Raw genomic sequence first — 19,115 nt, 5'->3', positions numbered from 1 at the left:
TGTTATCTTTTCATGTGTTGCTGTATTGTTTGTTAAACTTGTTTCTTTTGATTAAATATCAAAAGTTATTCCTCCAGTAGGGATGTTGCATATGTACATGTCTGGCATCTGGAACTGCTTTAGGGACTCATTCAGCTTGCAAAGAGAAAATTATATTTATAGCTGTTCAAAATCAGGGGAAAAAAAAAAAAAAAAAAGGGTGTGAGGGGGGCTGATTGTATCTAAAATAATTTGAAATTACTAGTGTATAGTAAAAAATTAGGAAGAATTTTTAAAATGGCTTTGAGCCCTACTTTTTAATTAATGTTTCTTGTGTGAGTCCCTTTTTTTCCATCTCTATTCCCTGTTTTTCAAATATCATCTTCATTACAAATAAGGTAAAGATTAAAAAAGGGGGTGACAAATGTTGGCAGTGAATGCAGGCTGTGAGCAGGGGCACGTTTTCCTGGTATTCATGTAAAATTGATCATCATTCCTTTCTTTACAAGCCCAAGGAAAGTGAGGAGTGTATGTGGTCACAAGGAGACTGGATGCCACAAGTTCTGAGCACTTTGTGGGGCTCCCCTCTGGACATGAGCTGCCACAGCAGGAGGCTCCTCCTTGGCCACCAGTTGGGTGCTTTTATGTTTTCTCATTCCCTGCTGGGGAAGTTAAACTGGTATCAACAGAGCTGTGGCTGGTTAACTGGGTCTGAGTCCAGCTTGCTGAGCTGCTGGTTTTACAACCCTGACCAAAACGTGGTGTAAGTAGCACCAGCACCGTGGGGAAAAGTGGCCACAGTGAGAACATGGGTCCCAGTCAGACAGATGTAAGAGGAAAGTACCACCAGAAAGTTAACTGTCTGCCAAATAATATAAATAAAGGGATGTTTCCAAGCTTAGTCATTTCTTGATTTTCATTTGTCCCCTCATTTCCCCCTTGCCTCGGGTTCCCATCCATGAGTCCATTCCTAGTGCCCATCCCTCCCACCACCTTCTCCTCATGTCATTGTATGTGACAGATCTGCTCCTCCCTGAGCACAGCCACCAAGCCTTGCTGAGCTCCTCACTGTAGACTTGCAGACCATCACACAGCAGAAATATCTTCAAGAAGACAATTTAGGAAGAAGCTTTTCATTATGTTACCACCATATGCTTTCCTTCTTGCCCCATCAGACTCAGACAATACCTGCCAGGGAAGCCAGCTCAGCTCCACCCTGGACCAGAGCTCTTTGTATGGGTTCAGCCTCACACCCACGTCAGGCCCTTCCCTTTCAGTTTGTCACACAGTAGCACAGCTCATGGTTTTCCTTTTTTCTCTTTGTTACTTTAAATGAATCAGAATTCAGTTTTAATCTAGAAATTCACAGTCAGTTCACTGTAAGAATCTGATAGTCAATACTTAGGATAATATAATTGTGCATTTAAGTCCTAAGGCATTTTTCTTTAGTTGTCTGGACAGGTATAAATCAGTCTCCAAAAAATCAAACCAAAACAAAACCCCAAACCAAAACCAGGCTGCCACAGCAAATGTTCTTTATTACAATACAAAACTGATTTTCAAAAAATAAAATATGCTATTGTGGTCAGTATTCCCACAGATATCTGAGTCCCCTAAAGCATTTGCAAACAGCAGGCCCAGGAAAAGACAAACACCTGCTGAAGGACATGTTTTAAAGATCAACCCAGTATCACAAAAAAATGTCAATAATTTGCTGTATTCTCACAGGAGCATAAAACAAAATCAGCTGAACTCTACCACGTAACAGCCCTTCTTTGGAAGGCAGGGGATGGGCTTTTTCTGGCAGCCAAAGTTTTGTTAAACCAAAGAATTAACCGTATTAGAAATGTTCATAAATGTGATTGTAGAAAGGAAACCAGATTAATGGTTTTCCTTTTAGGCCAAGGGAGGGGATTGTTCCCCTCTGCTCCACTCTGGTGAGTCCCCCCCCTGCAGAACTGTGTCCAGCTCTGGGGTCCCCAACATAAGATGGGTATGGAGCTGTTGGAGCGAGCCCAGAGGAGGACATAAAGATGATGGGAGGGCTGGAGCAGCTCTGCTCTGGAGACAGGCTGGGAGAGTTGGGCTGTTCAGCCTGGAGAAGAGAAGGCTCCAGGGAGACCTGAGAGCACCTTCCAGTGCCTGAAGGGGCTCCAGGAAGGCTGGGGAGGGGCTTTTGACAAGGGCTTGGACAGACAGGATGAAGGGGAATGGTTTCTAACTGAAAGAGGTGAGATTTAGACTGGATCTGCCGACAAAATTCTTTGCTGTGAAGGTACAGAGACCCTGGCCCAGGTTGCCCAGAGAATCTGTGGCTGCCCCATCCCTGGCAGTGTTGAAGGGCAGGTTGGATGGGGCTTGGAGCAACCTGGTCTGGCGGGAGGTGTCCCTGCTCGTGGCCAGCTTGAGTGTCATAGGCACACTGGAATTCAACTTCTATCTCCACAAATAAATGTATGTAGGTTTGAATGCAAAGAAATTTTAAAGCAAAAGTTTATTTCAGGTACTGAGAGCCTAGAAATGAGATGCTGTTTATTTTAAAATTTTCTTTAAAATGGACATAAAAAAAGGAAAAAAGGTATGTTTTGAGTAGTTACATTTTTGCCAATTGATCTTAGCTGCAGGGGGTACCAGCTCATGGGACTGTCTATTTAGTCACAATCCACTGACATTTTATCCATACATTGCAAATGAGGGCAGACAGTTATAATTAGATTTTATTTTGCATGAAATGCATTTCAGGGGTAGCAGTTTGCTGATAGCCAGGGTGAGACTGGCTGGTCACATCTCTATTTGTACCTAATCTGGTGGAGGGAAAAAACGTTACTTTAAAGCTTCATGGCCTTCTGTTCTCCATTCCATGGCTGCACAAACCCTTTGTAGAAAGTCGCCCCACTGCCCACATACCAAGAACTATGTTGTTCTCAGTGGGTATGAGCCAGAGGATGTTTGGGAAGGAGGAGGATCTCCATGCACCTTCACCCCATGGTGCTCCCATCCACCTCCTGACTCCACAGGAAGCCTCCAGCTCCCCTGAAGGCATTTTGGTTTCCCTGCCACTGGGAATTATGGAGACAGTGGCCATTAATGGATGATGGATTAATGGATATCAGGAAATTTAATTTCCCGGTTATACTCTCTGATTTTGGTCTTTCTGTAGGGACATAAATGTGCATGAGATAATGATATTTCAAGGGCCAAACTGTGGATTTTCCCTTCCACCCTTTTCCCTCTGAATCCATGTGGTCACGGAAGCAGATCTGGCCAGAGGGAAAGTACAGTTGGCCTGTGTGTCATAAACTTACTGTCCCAGGCTCTTTTGGGTTGTTTAATTTAGGAAAATAAATTGATGAGTGGGTGAAGTATTGCACAAATACACAGTGTTTATTTACAAGCAAGGGATCAAGTCCGTTCCCCTGAGCAGGCAGCCTGCTGACAGCGAAATGCTCCTGCTCCTTGTCCAGGATTCCCACCCTCTCTCAGCAGTCACAGTAAACAAGCCGTGCTTCTCCCTGCCATCCTATTCTGTCCCAGCTGCTTCACCTCCTCTCCCTGCTCCTCTCCTGTTCTTCCTGCACGGCTGCCCTGCCCAGCACAGCGTCCAGGCCTCTCCTCCACCTCTGTCATCACGCCACAAGGACACCCTCTGCCCACCCACTCCTGATCTCCAACTCATCTTGGTTTCTGCCCACGTTTAGGGAGCAGCTTCTACTGTTTTGGCCACCTTGTTACACATGGAAGCTCAGCTGCTTCTTCCACCCATCTGCAGTGAAGCTTGATTATCACATCCACCGCCTTCAGTATCGTAGAGTCATATCATAGAATCCCAGACTGGTTTGGGTTGGAGGGACCTTAAAGCTCACCCAGTTCCAGCCCCCCTGCCATGGGCAAGGACACCTCCCAGCAGCCCAGGCTGCTCCAAGCCCCATCCAACCTGCCCTTCAACACTTCCAGGGATGGGGCAGCCACAGCTTCCCTGGGCAGCCTGGGCCAGGCTCTCACCACCCTGAGGGTCTTGCTGCTGACACTGCCCAAGGCACACGCAGGTTCCTAGAGGTGAGGTTGCTTCCTAGGATTAACTAAACTTGCTACCGCCCGGAGGCTGCAATTCAGAGCTCAGAGGCAGTTTGCTTCAAAGAAGTGTTTTCAGTTTAGTTTTTTGTCTGATCTAGTCTAGTTTTATGGAGATGCAATCGTCTTCACATTAGTACTTGTGACCACTTGAAAACAAGCAGCATTACAAGCTTGTTGCTTCTCTGCAGGAGCTGTAGCTGTATTCAATAATTTTATACATCTTTGATGTCAGTCTGTTCTGAAGCCTGTTCACACTCGATGCCTGCCTTGGAGTCCCAGGGCAACCTGGTAGTAGTATTAAGAGAATTGCAATGGACATTTGGTCTTAAACTGCTCCCCAGGACTCCAAGGATGAGAGCAACTCTTAGGCACTCGCCAAGCGCCCTAGGCTACAATTTTCTTAGATCTTTTAAGCTAAACAAGGTTGTACCTTCTCAATAGCAGTAGAGAAGAAATCAAGGAAAAATGCAATTTGTGGACATTGCATTTCTTCTGTGCACAAACCTGACTTTCTTTCCATCTACATTTTGCAGCACCTTTTCTGGAAAGCCTGGCCTTCCTTCCAGCATCCTCCAGGAGACACAGCTGTGTGCTCCTCTCTGCTGGTAAAACCAGCAAAGCCCAGCTTCAGAGGGCAGCATTTGCACCAAGGATCTAAACTGCCCTTGCTAACAGTGCAAATATGTGAGTTTGGAGCCCAGGAGTGGGGTGGCTGGAGCTCCTTTGACCTCCAGCTGCCAGGGAGGTCCATTACTGCCCTGCTCTGACCTTAAGGAGAGATGTCCTGGGACCCGTGTGTTCTGGCTGGACAAATTAAATGTACAGACACAGCATCCTGCTGCATTTTCCCAGTGTTACTGACTGTCCTGGGATGCCTGTGAGTAACACAGGATTTTGGCTCCTAAGGACATACAGGGAATAGGTATTTTTCCCAGGTCTCTGATTGTCCCCAGAGAGCTCTCACATCTTCCCAGGAAAATTATGTTGTGAGTAGCAACTCCAGCAGTGGAAGAGAGCAGGAATGGACCAGATGCCACAGGCTGCAGCTTAAAATCTGAGCTGGAAGAGTGCTCCCCACAGCACTCATCCTCCAAAAAGCCATGGGGCAACTGGAAAATGTCCTCAGATTCTCTGTGCATCTTATCTCCTTTTCTAGCAAGGAAGAGAGCAAGACGTGTAAGGGAGCAGAAGCTTCCAGAGGAGCAGTAATGCTCACATGCCTCAGGGAGGGACGAATGGATGGATGGATGGATGGATGGATGGATGGATGGATGGATGGATGGAGGGGCTCACCCCTGGGCTGCCCACCTTCCTGCAGGAGAGAAGAAAGAGAAAGGACACCCACAGGTCCCAGCTCTTGGGTTTTCAAGAGATGACCTGCTGCAGCACACCGAGCTTCCCTGCAAGCCCTGCTGCAGGGCCCTGCACCTCTCCACCCTGCAGAGCTCTCCATCAGCCACCAAAGGATGACATGGTCCGTAGACTGGAACATTTTCCCCTGCAGGGTCTGATGGGAGCATAACCCTGGGGCTCCCTGCACATGTCGGGGACCCAAACTGTGCTGCTGATCAATGCAAAACTCTTCACATCACCCGGCAGGGGCAGCTGAGCTGGTCCTGGGGATTTTGAGGTGTTTTTACATAGTTAAAAGGTAGTCAGAGGAGCTTGGTCCTTCCAGGAGAGCACAGGAACAGTGGTGACACTGCCCATAGCGACACGCCAGGCAAGAAGAGGCCAGTGCAGAATTGAGGACAGCTTTCAGAATTTACACTTTCTTTAAGTTTTCGCAAATGCAGTTCCCTATTTGAATGGTGACCATCCTGATTCTGTAGCTGTTAAAACAGGCAAGTACAAGCATTTTTAAACATTAACTGGCATTTTTTATTACTGACTGCAGGAACAAAATTCCTCTTTCTGCTCCAGTTCTTACCCTGGCATGCCCAAGCCCTTAACATCAACCCGTGTACCTGCAAGCTGTTGCTTCAAGTTGTCTGAAATCAGACAAGACCAAATTTACCGTTTCCTTATTGACAACGCTCAGAGCACATTGAACCACCACATGTTTCCCTGTGGTAAGGAGTGTAGGAGCACACAGGAAACAGCTAAAAACAAATGCAATTCCTGGCTAACGTTGATTTTTATTTTTCCAAAAACTAAGTGGGACACTTATAAAACTCATGCAAAAGCTTGAAAAAAATAAATAAATTAATGTATTCACACTTTAAATAGCAATAAAGAAAAATTACCCAGAGGAATACATCATATATAACTTAGCCTGACCTTGTACATATCTTGGCTAATAACTATTGTTTGGAAGTATATATGTTCCATTTAGAACAGAAGGCTTAATTCATCTTTCTCCAGGAACAGAACAGCAAGCTGACACTCTGTAAATCCTGCCTTTCCATTGTTTAACTGAGAAGTCTCAGTGCAGATGTTAGGAAAGAAAGCTCAGGGAGAAAATTCACAGGCATTTCCCTGGCCCATGAAAATAAGTTCTTGATTAGAAGCAAAACCAGTCCATTAGAAATTAATCTAAACTAATTACATCTGAACATAAAATAAGTTACGAATTGCAAATGTTTATCTTTCCTCTAGAAATGTTACTATGTTTAAACTACTTTTGAAATTCAGACAAGATCCTTTACTTAGGTAGGAGAATATTATAAACTATTTCTGTAATTAAACTGATTACATATGTAAAATTTTTCATCTGCTTCATATTATAAAGCTGTTTGGCAGCTGCGTGGAACCAGGACAGAGCCCACTAAGGGTCACAGCTTTTCCTGGTGCAGTGAGGGTAAGATGGAGCTACTGCTATTTATACCAGGTAAGGATCTGGTCATGAAAGCAAACAGATCCTCTCTTGCAGATTTGCAGCTCCAGCAGTGGAAGAATAACCAAAAAAATCCCACCTGAGAGTGCTGGACAAGGTGAAAAATTATCTACAAAATTGCCAGAAACCATATGAATTAATTAGCATCCCTTTCCATAGTAAGGAGGAATATTGTAGCAATGGCATTTCTTTATAAATTAACGGCTATCCAAGTAATTCTGAAAATCTAAACCAGATCTTTAAAATGTATCAAACAATCAATTAATTAGTCTATTGTTTTATTTTTCTCATAGGCTCTCTACTGTGGTCTTCACTCAAGAAGGAGTTCTGCTGCAGTCAACAAAGTCAATGGAAATACATATGAATGTGCCTGCACAGGGACAGCAAGGACATTGACATGTGGTTTCCATTGTCCTGCATGTAACCTCTCAAAGATATTTTGGGGGAATACTTTATTTACATTTTCTTTAACAACGAATATGTTTACCTTCTTCCTAAAGATTACCACATGTCAAAACACTTCCAAATCTAAATATTTCATAAAAGAGAATCTGCATAATTAATAATGTATACACATTAAGTGAAAGAATGGAGTAAAAGATGTTCTGAGTGTTCACAGCTCTCTTGTAACGTGCTACAGGCAGTACCTTGATTTTCAGCAGATTGCCAGTCTTGGCCAGCACTGGCCAAGTTTCTGCTGCTTAAATATTTACCCAGAGGACAAGTAAGAGATTTCTAAGTGTGTTGTTGTTAAAAGAACAACTGCACACTGCTGTCTTTGTCGTGGCATGGGGCACAGGCTAAGGGTTCAAGCACCCTCTGTGATCCTCTGGCATGCTGAGAGGGGCGACCACTTGGTGCCAGTTCTCACCAGAAGAGCTATTTTAGTCCAGGGCTAAAATGCTCTCTGAGAAAAGCTGTTGTGTCACGTTCTGGTTGCACTGAAATTCAGATGCTTTCTAGTAACATGGCCAATTTGTATTTTTCAAACCCTCTTTCTAGCTTGAGCTGTTCAAACACGGGTTAACTCCTCCACCTTGTCTAATCTGCGTCTGGTGTTCTCATCAATGGTGACCGGTGGGACATGTTCCTCTCCTGTAAGGAAAATTGTAGATCTAATTTGTTCTTAGGGAAATAGGAAGGCAGCAGTGGCCACCTAACACGGGAGTGACGAAATGTTTCCCCCCGTTACAGAGAGTGAGGAGCGTGTTAACATCTTGCTGGAGCGTGTGGCCGCAGCAGTGGAGGTGCCACTCAAAGGCAGACGACTGGAGAACAAAACGGGTGGGTTTCGCAGCGCACAGGAGCTGTGGAGTCAGCATGACCCCTCAGCCACTGAGCCCTGAGCAACACTGCCTGCTTTGACCATTCCACAGTGATAGCAGATGACTTTCTGTAAACCCATGAAGCCAAAAACCTAGAGTGATGATGATACAGGTGGAGGAGACACTGCTGAAGACTGGATGAAAACAACTGCAGCTGCTAACCAGCTTGCCAACTGGACAGAAGCAACTGTTGACTAATTTCTATCTGCTTGCTGCCTTTCCAGACCATGCAAACCAAGGGTGACATTCGGAAAGAGCAAAGCACCTGGGCACCAGCACTGGCAGGGAAGAAGACTCACAGGCACCTGCTGGTGGAGCTTGTGGCTGCACAAACCACCAAAGGCCTCCTGCAGATGCACTTCCAGGATGGCAGTGGGAAACCCGAGCGTGGAGCCCCAGCGTGGATATTAGTCTGCAACATGTGGAATGTCAGCCTGGACAGTGATGCATCTCCAGCTCCTTGATGAGTTATTAAAACTGGTACCTTTCCTCCCAAAATTAACTTGAGGAAGATGTTCATAAAAGACTACACCAGTCTGGTACAGTGTTTTATCAGCCACAGGTCTATATCCTCCCTGGTTTCAGGATGGTGATAAGGTCAAACTGTCCCTTTTTTGGGGCACTGGCCCACAACAAGTGCATTTTGTATCTCCCCATTCCTCAGTCCTCAGAATTTTTCCCTGGGTGTTTTTCACCCATGTCTCCCTGTATTTACCTCTTGATACCGTATCAGCATTTAATGAACAGCACGTCTGACCTACAGAGGCCACAAAACCGTTGGTAAGAAGGAAAACATTCCCAAACCTCTTTCATAGCTGCAGTATTTAAAAGTTTAACACAGAGAAAAGGAGGAGTAAGGTGTTTTCATCAGCTTGTTACTTCCCTCTGCCAAAAGAAGGCACCTTGTTATCACACTGCCAAGGAAGACAAAGGGCATTGAGGGCTCTGCTGGGCTCTCCATTAGGGATTGAGTTTTGTCCAGTCAGTAAAAGTAGTAACAACTGGAAAACACCATAAATGCACCCTAAAAGCCACACTCATCAACCAGACTAGCAGGATACACGGTGTGGAAAATTCTGAGCCTTTTCTTCCTTCACACTAACTTAATTGCCTAAGAACCATCTGGAGACAAGACTGGTCACTCATGTCACATGTGAGCAGTGACAACTTGCACGTCTGAGAACACTTATTAGGTCTTCCATCAAGACCAGGGGCACTTGCAGCTTAAATAGAGGAAAGGCTGAAAATGAGCACAGTTCTTCCAGTTTTCAGAACTCTGTTGCCTGTCTCAAAAAACGCAAAAATTATGCAGAGCTTCTTTTGTTTTTTTAAGCCATACGTAGTAGGCGACCTTTGAGGTGCACTTTTCACCTGCTGGTCCTTCACAGTAAGGATGAACAGCCTCAGGAATGCTGAGAAACTGAAAATTCAAGGGCAAATGAAACGGCAACCGCCACAAAATTGGACAAGCGTCAATATTTACTGGGCTGGAGTTAGCACAGTGTGTACTGTTACACGGAAGGCATGCTTTGTTCCTCCAGCAGGCAGCTCGCTGGAAGCTGCTGCACGGCTGGGGACACGCTGCTGCTGCGCAGAACCGACGGCCGGACACCACAGAGGCTCCAGGGCTCTTCCGACCCAGCTTTTCTGAAAGGCAAGTTTGGGTTAAAAGCTTTGCCTGGAAGAAAGCTGAGCTGCTAATGAACGAGATGAGCCATGTCAATTTTAAAATTTTTTTATATATATAGACAGTATTCAGCCACGTTTTCATGCATTTTTGTGCGCTGGGCAAAACCAGCGTTTTCCTTCTTTCTCCCTTTCAGGGCTCGTGTAGGGAGAACTGAAATCTACCGCAGGAGTTAGCACGGTGGTGGCTGGGGTTTCCTGTAGGACATCTGGCTGTCGTGGCACTCTGCTGCTCACCTAATGTGGTGTTGCTGTAGAGAAGAGCGAACAACAACATGTGGGAACTGCTACTTAGAAGAGTAAGGATCTGCCCGAGTTGCTGCTGCGAACATGCAATCGGCTCTACCAGGACAGAAACAGGTGTTGACTCCTTCCGACATGATTTATTTGATCTCCTCTCTCTAAATCCCCTCCTCAGGCCCGTTCACCTCCATGCAAATCCCGTGCTAAAATTTTATCGACGGAAAACCTGCATTGCATGTGCACTGGCTGGTTCGTGAAATAGCCATAATTAAATTTCACAAAACCTATGGGTTTTTATATAGGTTCAGACACTCTACAAAATAAAATAGAAGAGTTCTGGCCAACTTCTGTCAGCCTACAGACTTATTAGGTACTCCAGTCCAAGGAAACCAGGAATGCAAGTATTCCTGTCCAAAAATATCCCGTTAAGACTATTTTATTTTAATCACAGCTCCGCTAAAAAATACACAGTTCTCTTACACCGTTCAATCATGTTTCCCTGTTATGATGAAAGTACATTTTTCATGCTTTTTATTACAATCATCTTGAAGGCAGACATGCCAATATCTGAGCATATTGGAAAGATTTGAAGCTCACAATGTATGTATCCATCACAGTTTACATTACATACATCAGTAACCTGCACAGGACTGTTAGGCAACTATATTTAAACTAGCTGTATTTCAAACAGGGCAGGTAGGACGTGACAAGTTTATTTGGACTAGACTGAGGATATTCGTGGGACGTGAACTGCAGGGCCACAATGACCGTCCGCCCTACGAGCTGCTCATACACGTATTAATTAACTTCTTTATTCAGGGATCAATCGACACCACCGTTAGTTTTATTGACTTTATAATTAGCAGGATCTTCCTTTTGCTTGAATTAAGCTGTTTTAACCTAACATAAAATCTATCATTTTCCACCCGTGCGTAGCTGATTTTTGCTCTTGCTCCTCAGAGCCCACTCCGGGAGGGGTCCCTGCCTGGGGGGGACGCTGTCCCTGCCTGGGGGGACCCTGCCGGCCTCGCTCCCCCCGGCTCCCTGCCGCCCGGGCCCTGGGGTGCCCTTCCCGGCGGGCACAGCTCGCCTCAGGCCGCCGCTTTCCCGCCCGGGGGATAGAGGAGCGGGATGAGCCCGGGGGTTGCGCTTCATCCGCCTCCGCGCCCCGCCATCCCGCAACCCGCGGGCACAGCCAGGCTCCTGCCGCCGCTGCGCCCGGGAGCGGCCCTTCCCGCAGGCTGCTGGCCGGCCTCCCGCGGCTGGGCGAGGGAGGGAGCCTGTCCCGCACGGGGACCTTATGGCGGGCTCCTTCCCCTCACAAGAACCACTATGGCGGGAGCCTGCCCCTCACAGGCATCCCTAGGGCGAGAGCCTTCCCCTTCTGAGAATCGCCATGGCGGGAGCCTTCCCAAAGCAGGGATAGCCATGGCAAACGCCGGCGCCTCACAGGAACCCCTTTGGCGGGCGCCTGTCCCGCACAAGAGCCCCGACGGCGGGCGCCCGTCCCGCACACGAATGACTGTGGCGGGAGCCTGCGCCTCACACGGCCCCCGACGGCGGGTGTTCCCCTCTAAGCGGCCGCCTCCGCCCCGCCAGCCCCGGGACAAGCGCCCGCTCCTCACGGAGCCCTCGGAAGAACCGAGCAGCCCTGGCGGGGCCGGCGTGGAAAAGCGGGAGCCGGGCGGGACCCTGCGGGGCAGGCGGGAGGTGCCCGGGGCTCTGCCCGGAGCTTTCCCGGGCACGCAGAGGGCGATGATGGCGGCGGGAGGTGCGAACTCCCTGGAAAATATGTTGAGCCATTACACTTTCCTCGATTTTATTACCTGAGGGAACTTGACAGAACTTGTAAAGACACAATTGCTATGTAACTTCCACCGGTCTAGTTGGGTTTTTGTTTTGTTTTGTTTTCCCTTCTTCATAAAAAAAGAAAAAAGAAAAAAGAAAGAAAAAGCCAAATCGAAACCCGCCGCGTTAAGTTTTGTGAAGGCGAAACGGAGGCAAACGGATGCGAAGCGGTGACAGAAGATGCGCAGAGGTGAGCGGCGCTCCCGGGTTGTGCGGGGCGCTCCCGGGTTGTGCGGGGCGCTCCGGGGTTGTGCGGGGCGCTCCCGGGTTGTGCGGGGCGCTCCGGGGTTGTGCGGGGCGCTCCCGGGTTGTGCGGGGCGCTCCCGGGTTGTGCGGGGCGCTCCGGGTTGTGCTGAGCGCTCCGGGGTTGTGCGGGGCGCTCCGGGTTGTGCGGGGCGCTCCCGAGTTGTGCGGGGCGCTCCCGGCGTCTGGCGGCATCTGCGGAGCAGGAAGAAACGTGCGGGCTCTACAGGAGGGGTAAACACAGGAAAGGAACAAAAATCACCCATGGTTTAATAGGAACAGTACCAGAGGTGACGAGAAACCGTCCGCTGAAACGTTACCCTTCTCAGTCAATAGGTCGCAAAGTGTCTTAAATTCATTACTTGGCACTTATTGAAATCCGTGACGTCGAAAATGGATTTAAAAAGGTGAAGCAAACCTGAGTGAAACAAAATATATTGTACTGACAACAAACGTAATAACAGCATCTTTTTTTTTTTTTCTTTTTCCCTTTTTAAAATAACTTAAAATACACTAGAAAAAATATGGTCAATATAAATAATTTCGTTTTCATGGAGAACAAATAGATACAAAGCCCGTCCATACCAAAGTTCGCGTAGAAGAGCTTTCCCTCTCTCTTGGCAAGAAGCATGAGGGGCTGATGGCAAACTGGGATCACCCACTGCGAGGTGCCCCAGGTTAAATAGCTATACGTCTCTCAAATAATAATAATAATAACAAACAAACAAACAAAATAATAAATCACAAGATTACGTGAATAGATACACCTTTATGAGATAAAATGTAAATGTTTGACAAGTCAACTATCAATTCACAAGTTATAGCCAAAATAAACTTTGTTCGTGTGTATCAACATATTTTACATGTACCCAGTACCTCTTATTGGAATTTGCCGTGGTGTGGAGTGGTGGTTGGGAATTAAATACTCTCTTTTTTTTCTTTATTTTCCTTTGTTTTTTTTCCTCTTTTCTGTTGTTTTTGCCCTCAGGACAAGAGAGCCCCAGCAAAGGGAGGCACACTCGCTCCCTTTTATTTCAGAGGTGGGACAGCAAACGACCAACAAAGATTCGAGAGTGGGAAAGGTAGTGCTTGATCTCCCCTCTCTCTTTCTGCTTCCCTCCGAGATTAAAAGAGACAGAACCCAGCCACGTTTGCTTGTTTTGTTTTGTTTTCTACTAAAGATGAGGGTGAAGTGCAAGTGAATCAAAGGACTCCATCAATGAAATACAAATACATGCAACCCGGAATGCTGCTGGAGGAAGTATCCCGGACAGTTTCCCATTAGAAATTCGCAGAGAAATCATTGTCTCTTTTCTCTTTTCCTATTTTTTTTTCTTTTTCTTCTTCTTTGTCGTCATTTTTCTCCCGTGTTTTTTTTTTTTCTTTTCTTTTCTTTTTTCTTCTTTTGTCGCTATTCCAGACCTGGTTGTTAAACTCAAGTATCTGATGCAACGTGAAAGGAGGCCCGCCTCTCTTATCAAATTTCTTGTATTAAAGTGAACTTCGCAGAAAAAGGTCAGTTTCAAAACCTGTGAACTTCCCAGCTGCGCGTCTAGTTCCTCTAATTCTTTAAATAAGTATATATCTCCCGTCAGTTTCTCCTCTCCCTCTTCCTTTTTTTCTTTTTTTTTTTTTCTTTTTTCTTTCCTTTTTTTTTTTTTTGGTCTTTTTATTAAAAAAAAAAAAAAGAGAGGGAGAAAAAAAAAAAAAAAAAAAAGGAAAAGCGAAAGAAACCAAGAAGAGCAGCAGAGCCCGGTCACAGCCCCAGGGCGGCAGCGTGTTTCTTGGCCTTCAGGCGGAGGTCGGCGATGCTGGAGTTCTTGCTGGTGGTCTTGGCGGCGGCGGCGGCGGCCACCACGGAGGCGGCGGAGGCGGACTCGGCCAGGGTGGCCAGCGGGAGCCCGAAGGGGGGAGCGGGGAACATCATGTAGGGTGCGTGGGCCAGGTGAGGGTGGAGGTGGTGATGTGCGTGGGCCACCGCGCTGTCCAGCTGCAGCTGCGCCTGCACCTGCGGGGACAGGGATTGGTCACGCGTGTCGTGTGTGTGTGTGTGTGTGTCCCCAAGCGCACACGCGCACACACACACGCCCCAAAGCAGCCACTTGCCTGCTGGAAGGGCATCCTCAGCGCACCCACGTTCACGTACGGGGCCACCCGGCAAGCTTCGAACTGGCTGGCGGCACCGATCAGCACCCCTGGGGAAGGCAGCCGGGAAGGGGGGGGTCAGCGCGGGAGAGCCCGCCACGCGTGTCCGACCGCAGCCCGCATCACCCCCCTGCCCTCCTCCCCCGCTACCTTTGTGGAGTTGGTTTTCCTGCTTTCGGCATTTGGCTCTGCGGTTCTGGAACCAGACCTGCGGGGAGAGAAGGGGAGGGAAGGGGACACACACACACACACGGGTGTCACGGTCGCCCTGCCACCGCGAAGCGAAAAAAACCAACACAACAAAGCAGTAATAATAAACCCACCGAGGATAAAAACAAACAAACAAACAAAACGAACAGACAAAGAAACCCGGCTGGGCTCCCTCCTCCCGGGCAGCCCCCGCTCATAAGCTCCGAAACGCAAAGGGAAACGAGGGGAAAAGAGTCAAAATACACAGAAAAACGGACGGTTGCAGATGCTCGTGGCAGAGGAACCGCTGCCTGAAGCCCCCGCTTAGTCTTTCCACATCAGAATCCCAGAAGACCCCAATCGCCCCCTGATATCTGATACTAACTGACGATAATAGGTTTAGATGTTTGCACCGTCAGGCCTGAGAAGACCGTGCTCATTAATAAATAAATTAATTAGCTTTATCTTAAGGAAAAACTAAACACCAAAAGGTTTAAGTGACTTTTTTTGGGGTGGTAATTACTATCATAAAAGCTTCGCTACAAAGAAGTTTAGAATTTCTCTGCTCCTCTGTGCAGTGAAGTGTAGCACAGAAGCGGAATAATTATCTCATTATCATGATAATCTAATTTGCCTCCACAGAAAAGACCACGCGTTACACAAGAACATACTTTTAATTTTGGACATGGAATCTTTTGAAATAAATTTCCAGAATGAAGTTCTGCTCACTTAGAGCGGAGAGGGGAGGAAGGAGGGAGGGCGCGTCTTAAAACATGCCTGTCTAAAGACAGACCCCTGCACCGCATCTCCGGAGCCACAACCGCCAAGCAATCCTTCCCCACGGCCAAAGGAAAAATAAAATAAAATTTAAAATAATCTTTTATTGAGGTCTGACTTGAAGAGACAGATATAAATGCGAATTTCCCCCGCCCTGTCATTTCCTTCAGCCCAGGGAAACCTGCCCAGCAGCCATGCTCGCCCTCAGCCTGCCCGGGAAACACATGTTCCAGAATTCACAAATCTGTGCAGATGCCAGGCAAAATATTACGGCAAAGCCTCTTCCGGAACGATTTCGAGGGAACGGGGGTTTAATATACGTGAATCTCCCGAAGTTACTCTGCAGCCTGCGATTTGGCAGCGCGGGAGCGCGGATCCTGCGCCGCCGCGCTCTTTGTCGAGCCAAGCGCCCGCAGAAGCTGCAGCACCTCCCTTCTTCCCTTCCCAGCGCCCAGTGGAAGCCCAGCAACTTTGTTTTCTTTGGGTTTGTTCAGATTTGATGGGCGCAAATAGGAAGAAAAAACGGGGAAGAGGGAAAACGAAGGAGTTTTGGGTTTTGTTGTTTGGGTTTGGCTTTTTTTTTTTTTTTTTTTTGTGGGTCAGACTGTGATGACAAAAGCTGCTCGTTGTGACTTCTTTTCCGTTCGATGTCAGCGCTCAGTTTCTGTCCTGAACCCTATTCCAAGATGCAGGGAAAACCCCCAAGGATTGCGCGCATGGCTCGGTGCAGATGGTGGACCACGAGCACAAAGATTGAGGGGGAGTATCTGTTACAGCAATACTTTCTAACAGCTGCAGATGTTAGGGGCCTAAAACTGCTCCATGTGTTCAAACAGATAATGACCATCATTTTCTCTTCTTTTATTATTAGAACGGAAATACACCGGAGCAGCTACATTTGTTCTCGTTTGAGGAGCTGCCTTCCCCCCTAACCAGGCAGGCAGAGCCAGGACCCTTCCTCACTCTTCATCTCATCCCGACAAAACTCGCAGAAACCAGCCCAGGAACAGATTTATGAAAAAAAGAAAAACAACTTGAGGGAGGGCAGCCCGAGGTTAAACGCGCAGGTTAAACCAAAGGAAGCCGGGGCTCCTCGGTGCGGGAGAACGCTTAAAATAGCCGGGTTTTATCCTAGACTTTTGTATTTCATAAATCCGAACAAAGCCGCTCTGTGCACTCCGCTGTTTTCCTGCCTCTTCCCCCAAGATTTAAGAACTACGACGAGAAACTGACTGTAAATTTTGATTCTTTCAAACCTCCCCCCACTTAGCGGTTCCTAATTTGGTTTATGGTCACTACATCTATAAAGTTAATTGGTCCGCCCGCCCGGTGAGCCCCGCGACCGGAGAGGGACCGCAGCCCCCGCCAACGAAACAGCCCAGGCAGAAATCAAATAAATGCAGAAATGAAATAAAACGCGACACAGCGAGGGGCAGGGGACTTGCAAAGAGCCCAAACCACAAGAAAGCCCGCGGAGGCGATATTACAGATTTTCTGGGTGCATTTCGTGGCGGGGAGCCCTCTCCTATCCCTGACAGCCCGTGTCGGGAGCGGAGGGACCGGGCACCGCCGCTTTCCCCGAGCCGGCCGCTGCCGCCCCGCACACCCAGCCCGCGGCCCCGCAGCCCGGCTACCTGCACCCTGGCCTCGGAGAGCCCCAGCCTCTGGCTCAGCTCCTCCCGCATGAAGGCGTCCGGGTAGTGGGTCTCGTCGAAAAGCCTTTCCAGCTCATTCAGCTGCTCCAGGGTGAAATTCGTCCGGCTCCTCCTCTGCTTGATTTTCGTCTGCCCTTCGTCTTCCATTGCTTTCGCATCCTCCTTGCGCTCCTTCAGCTCTGGGGAGACTGGGCACGACACAGGCGGTCAGACAGGACGGGGGGCCGGGGGGGAGGCAGAGGGGATGTCGGAGCTCATCCCCCGACCCTCCGCTCCCCTCCGCGACTGCAGCCGGAGGGAGCCGGGCATCAGCCCCCCGGGGCTGGGGCAAGCCGGGAGCGGGGCCTGTGTGTCCGGGCCGCGCTAGGCCCGCCTCGCCCGATGCCTTTCCGGGCCCCCGCCGCTCGGCTCCGGTAACCGCTGGCCCAGCGGGCCGCCCCCTGCCCCGAGCCCCCCACCCTGGCCGGCGGGAGGGCTCCAGCCCCTCTGCCCGCCCGGGGGAACCGCAGCAACAGGTCCCTTCTGCTCTCCCCAGCGCGGCCCCTCCGCATCCCAGCGCGCTCCTTCCCGGGGATTTTGTTTTCGTTGTTTAATTTTCCGCCAGAGACGCTCCCCGGGCCGTGCTCGGGGGTCCCTGCCGGACCCCTGCGGCGGGGCTGCCCGCCCGGCCCTGCCCCCCGCTCCCCGTTCGTTAGAGCAAATTTATTAATTAGCCCTTTTCCGGGGGTGCTCGCAGCCTCTCCGCCGGCAACGCTGGTCCGAACAAAAGGGCGGCGGGGATCCGCGGGTCCCCGCGCAGCGCCGGGGCCGGCCCGCCCTCCTGCCTCGGCTGCCGAGCTCCCGGTACCGGCACCGCCGCCATCGCCGCGGAAAATACACGGAATAAAACCACGGGCCATTGCTGGAGGAAGGCAGGGGCGCGGAACCGGCCGGGGCTGAGCGGCGGCAGCGCGGCCCCACGCGTGTCCGCGGCCGATCAGCGCAGACCCGCGGAAAAACGAACGGGCCCGGGTGTCCCGGCTTTCGTTGGCAGCGCGGCTTCCCGCGGGATGCTAAACAGGAGCGGCTCGCGTTGTGAGCGAGTTAAATCCTTCCCTAAATATTTTAATGTAAACTTCGAGGCTGGCCGCATATTTCCCGTAATTGGGAAAAGATGGAAAGCCGCTCATTAATGCCCATCTCTGCCGAGCCCCTTCCACCCGCGATCACCCTCCGCTCTGCGCCTACCGACCCCGACGGGGGGGGGGGTTAGAAGAAGGAGGGGAAGGGAAAAAGGGGGATCCCCCGGTGCCGCTGTTACCGTCGCTGAGCTTGGGGGTGGCCGCCTCGGTGGCTCTTTCGGTGGCGTCGGGCTCCCGCGGCGGGGACCGCGGGCTGCCCGCCTCGTCCCGGCCCGGTTCCGCCGCAGTCCCTCCGGTTTCCCGCGGTCCTCCGCCGCCGCGCAAGGGCCCGCTCTCCAGCACCTCGCGGTAGGTGATGAGCTCCTTCTTCTCCTTCGCTTTAGGGTCAAACGATTTGGAGACAAACGCCGTCAGCTCTTCCATGGCCGCGGCTCAGGGGCGCGTTGCCCCGGTTCCCCGGGCGAGCATCCACGGGGCCGGGGGGGGGCTGGGGGGGTTGGGGGAGTGCCCCGGGCCGTACCGAGCCGTGCCGCCCGACGTGCAGGGCTCTCGGGGTCTGATAGAGACGTCGCGATTGAAGTGGCACTATTTATACTTTGCAAAGCCTGCCCCTTAGTTCCCGGAGAATTACCACCCCTCCGAGCTCTATGAATGAACCCCCTTCTCTGCCTGAACCCAACCGCCCCACCGCGGGGGCAAGGCGGCCAGGGCCACCGCCGGTCCGCCCGCCGAAGCGTCTGCGCCCCTAATTAATTTAATTAGGCGCGGGGTCCGTGCGCCAGGTCCCGGGCGAGGGGCCGGAGCTGCGGGGGAGTGGCCAAGGCGGGAGGCGGGGGGGGGGGTGTGGGGGATGCGCGGAGGCTCCGCGCCCGCGCAGTGCCCCGCGGGGGGCGGCTCCGCGACCCTCGCACCCCCCGCGCTGGAGTTGCGAGGGTCGCGATGCCGCCCCCCGCGCATCCCCACCGGGAGCCTGTCCTGCTACCGTCCCCGGGGG

The 19,115-nt window shown here is 50.1% G+C and overlaps 1 protein-coding gene across 1 annotated transcript; it reads right to left on the bottom strand.

The window, feature by feature from the left end:
- Positions 1–13,990: 13,990 nt before the first annotated feature.
- SHOX2 (short stature homeobox 2) lies at positions 13,991–18,544 on the bottom strand. Its single transcript, XM_051626770.1, has 5 exons — positions 18,301–18,544; positions 16,980–17,188; positions 14,530–14,587; positions 14,341–14,429; positions 13,991–14,242 (listed from the first exon to the last, which is right to left on the bottom strand). Exons 1-5 carry the CDS (start codon positions 18,542–18,544, stop codon positions 13,991–13,993), a joined length of 852 nt encoding a protein of 283 aa, XP_051482730.1.
- Between the last annotated feature and the right edge of the window lie 571 nt (positions 18,545–19,115).

This window comes from Apus apus, chromosome 8 (genome assembly GCF_020740795.1).
Source record: "Apus apus isolate bApuApu2 chromosome 8, bApuApu2.pri.cur, whole genome shotgun sequence".
NCBI lineage: Eukaryota > Metazoa > Chordata > Aves > Apodiformes > Apodidae > Apus > Apus apus.
This window is presented reverse-complemented; position numbering and strand designations above follow the sequence as displayed.

Bases quoted from the DNA above. Each gene is read 5' to 3' on its own strand.
- SHOX2 (XM_051626770.1), bottom strand. From the start codon at position 18,544: ATGGAAGAGCTGACGGCGTTTGTCTCCAAATCGTTTGACCCTAAAGCG. The intron at 14,588-16,979 runs GTAGCCGGGCTG...CTCTCCCCGCAG, and splicing joins TCTCCGAGGCCAGGGTGCAG to GTCTGGTTCCAGAACCGCAG. The intron at 14,243-14,340 runs GCAAGTGGCTGC...CTGTCCCCGCAG, and splicing joins TGAGGATGCCCTTCCAGCAG to GTGCAGGCGCAGCTGCAGCT.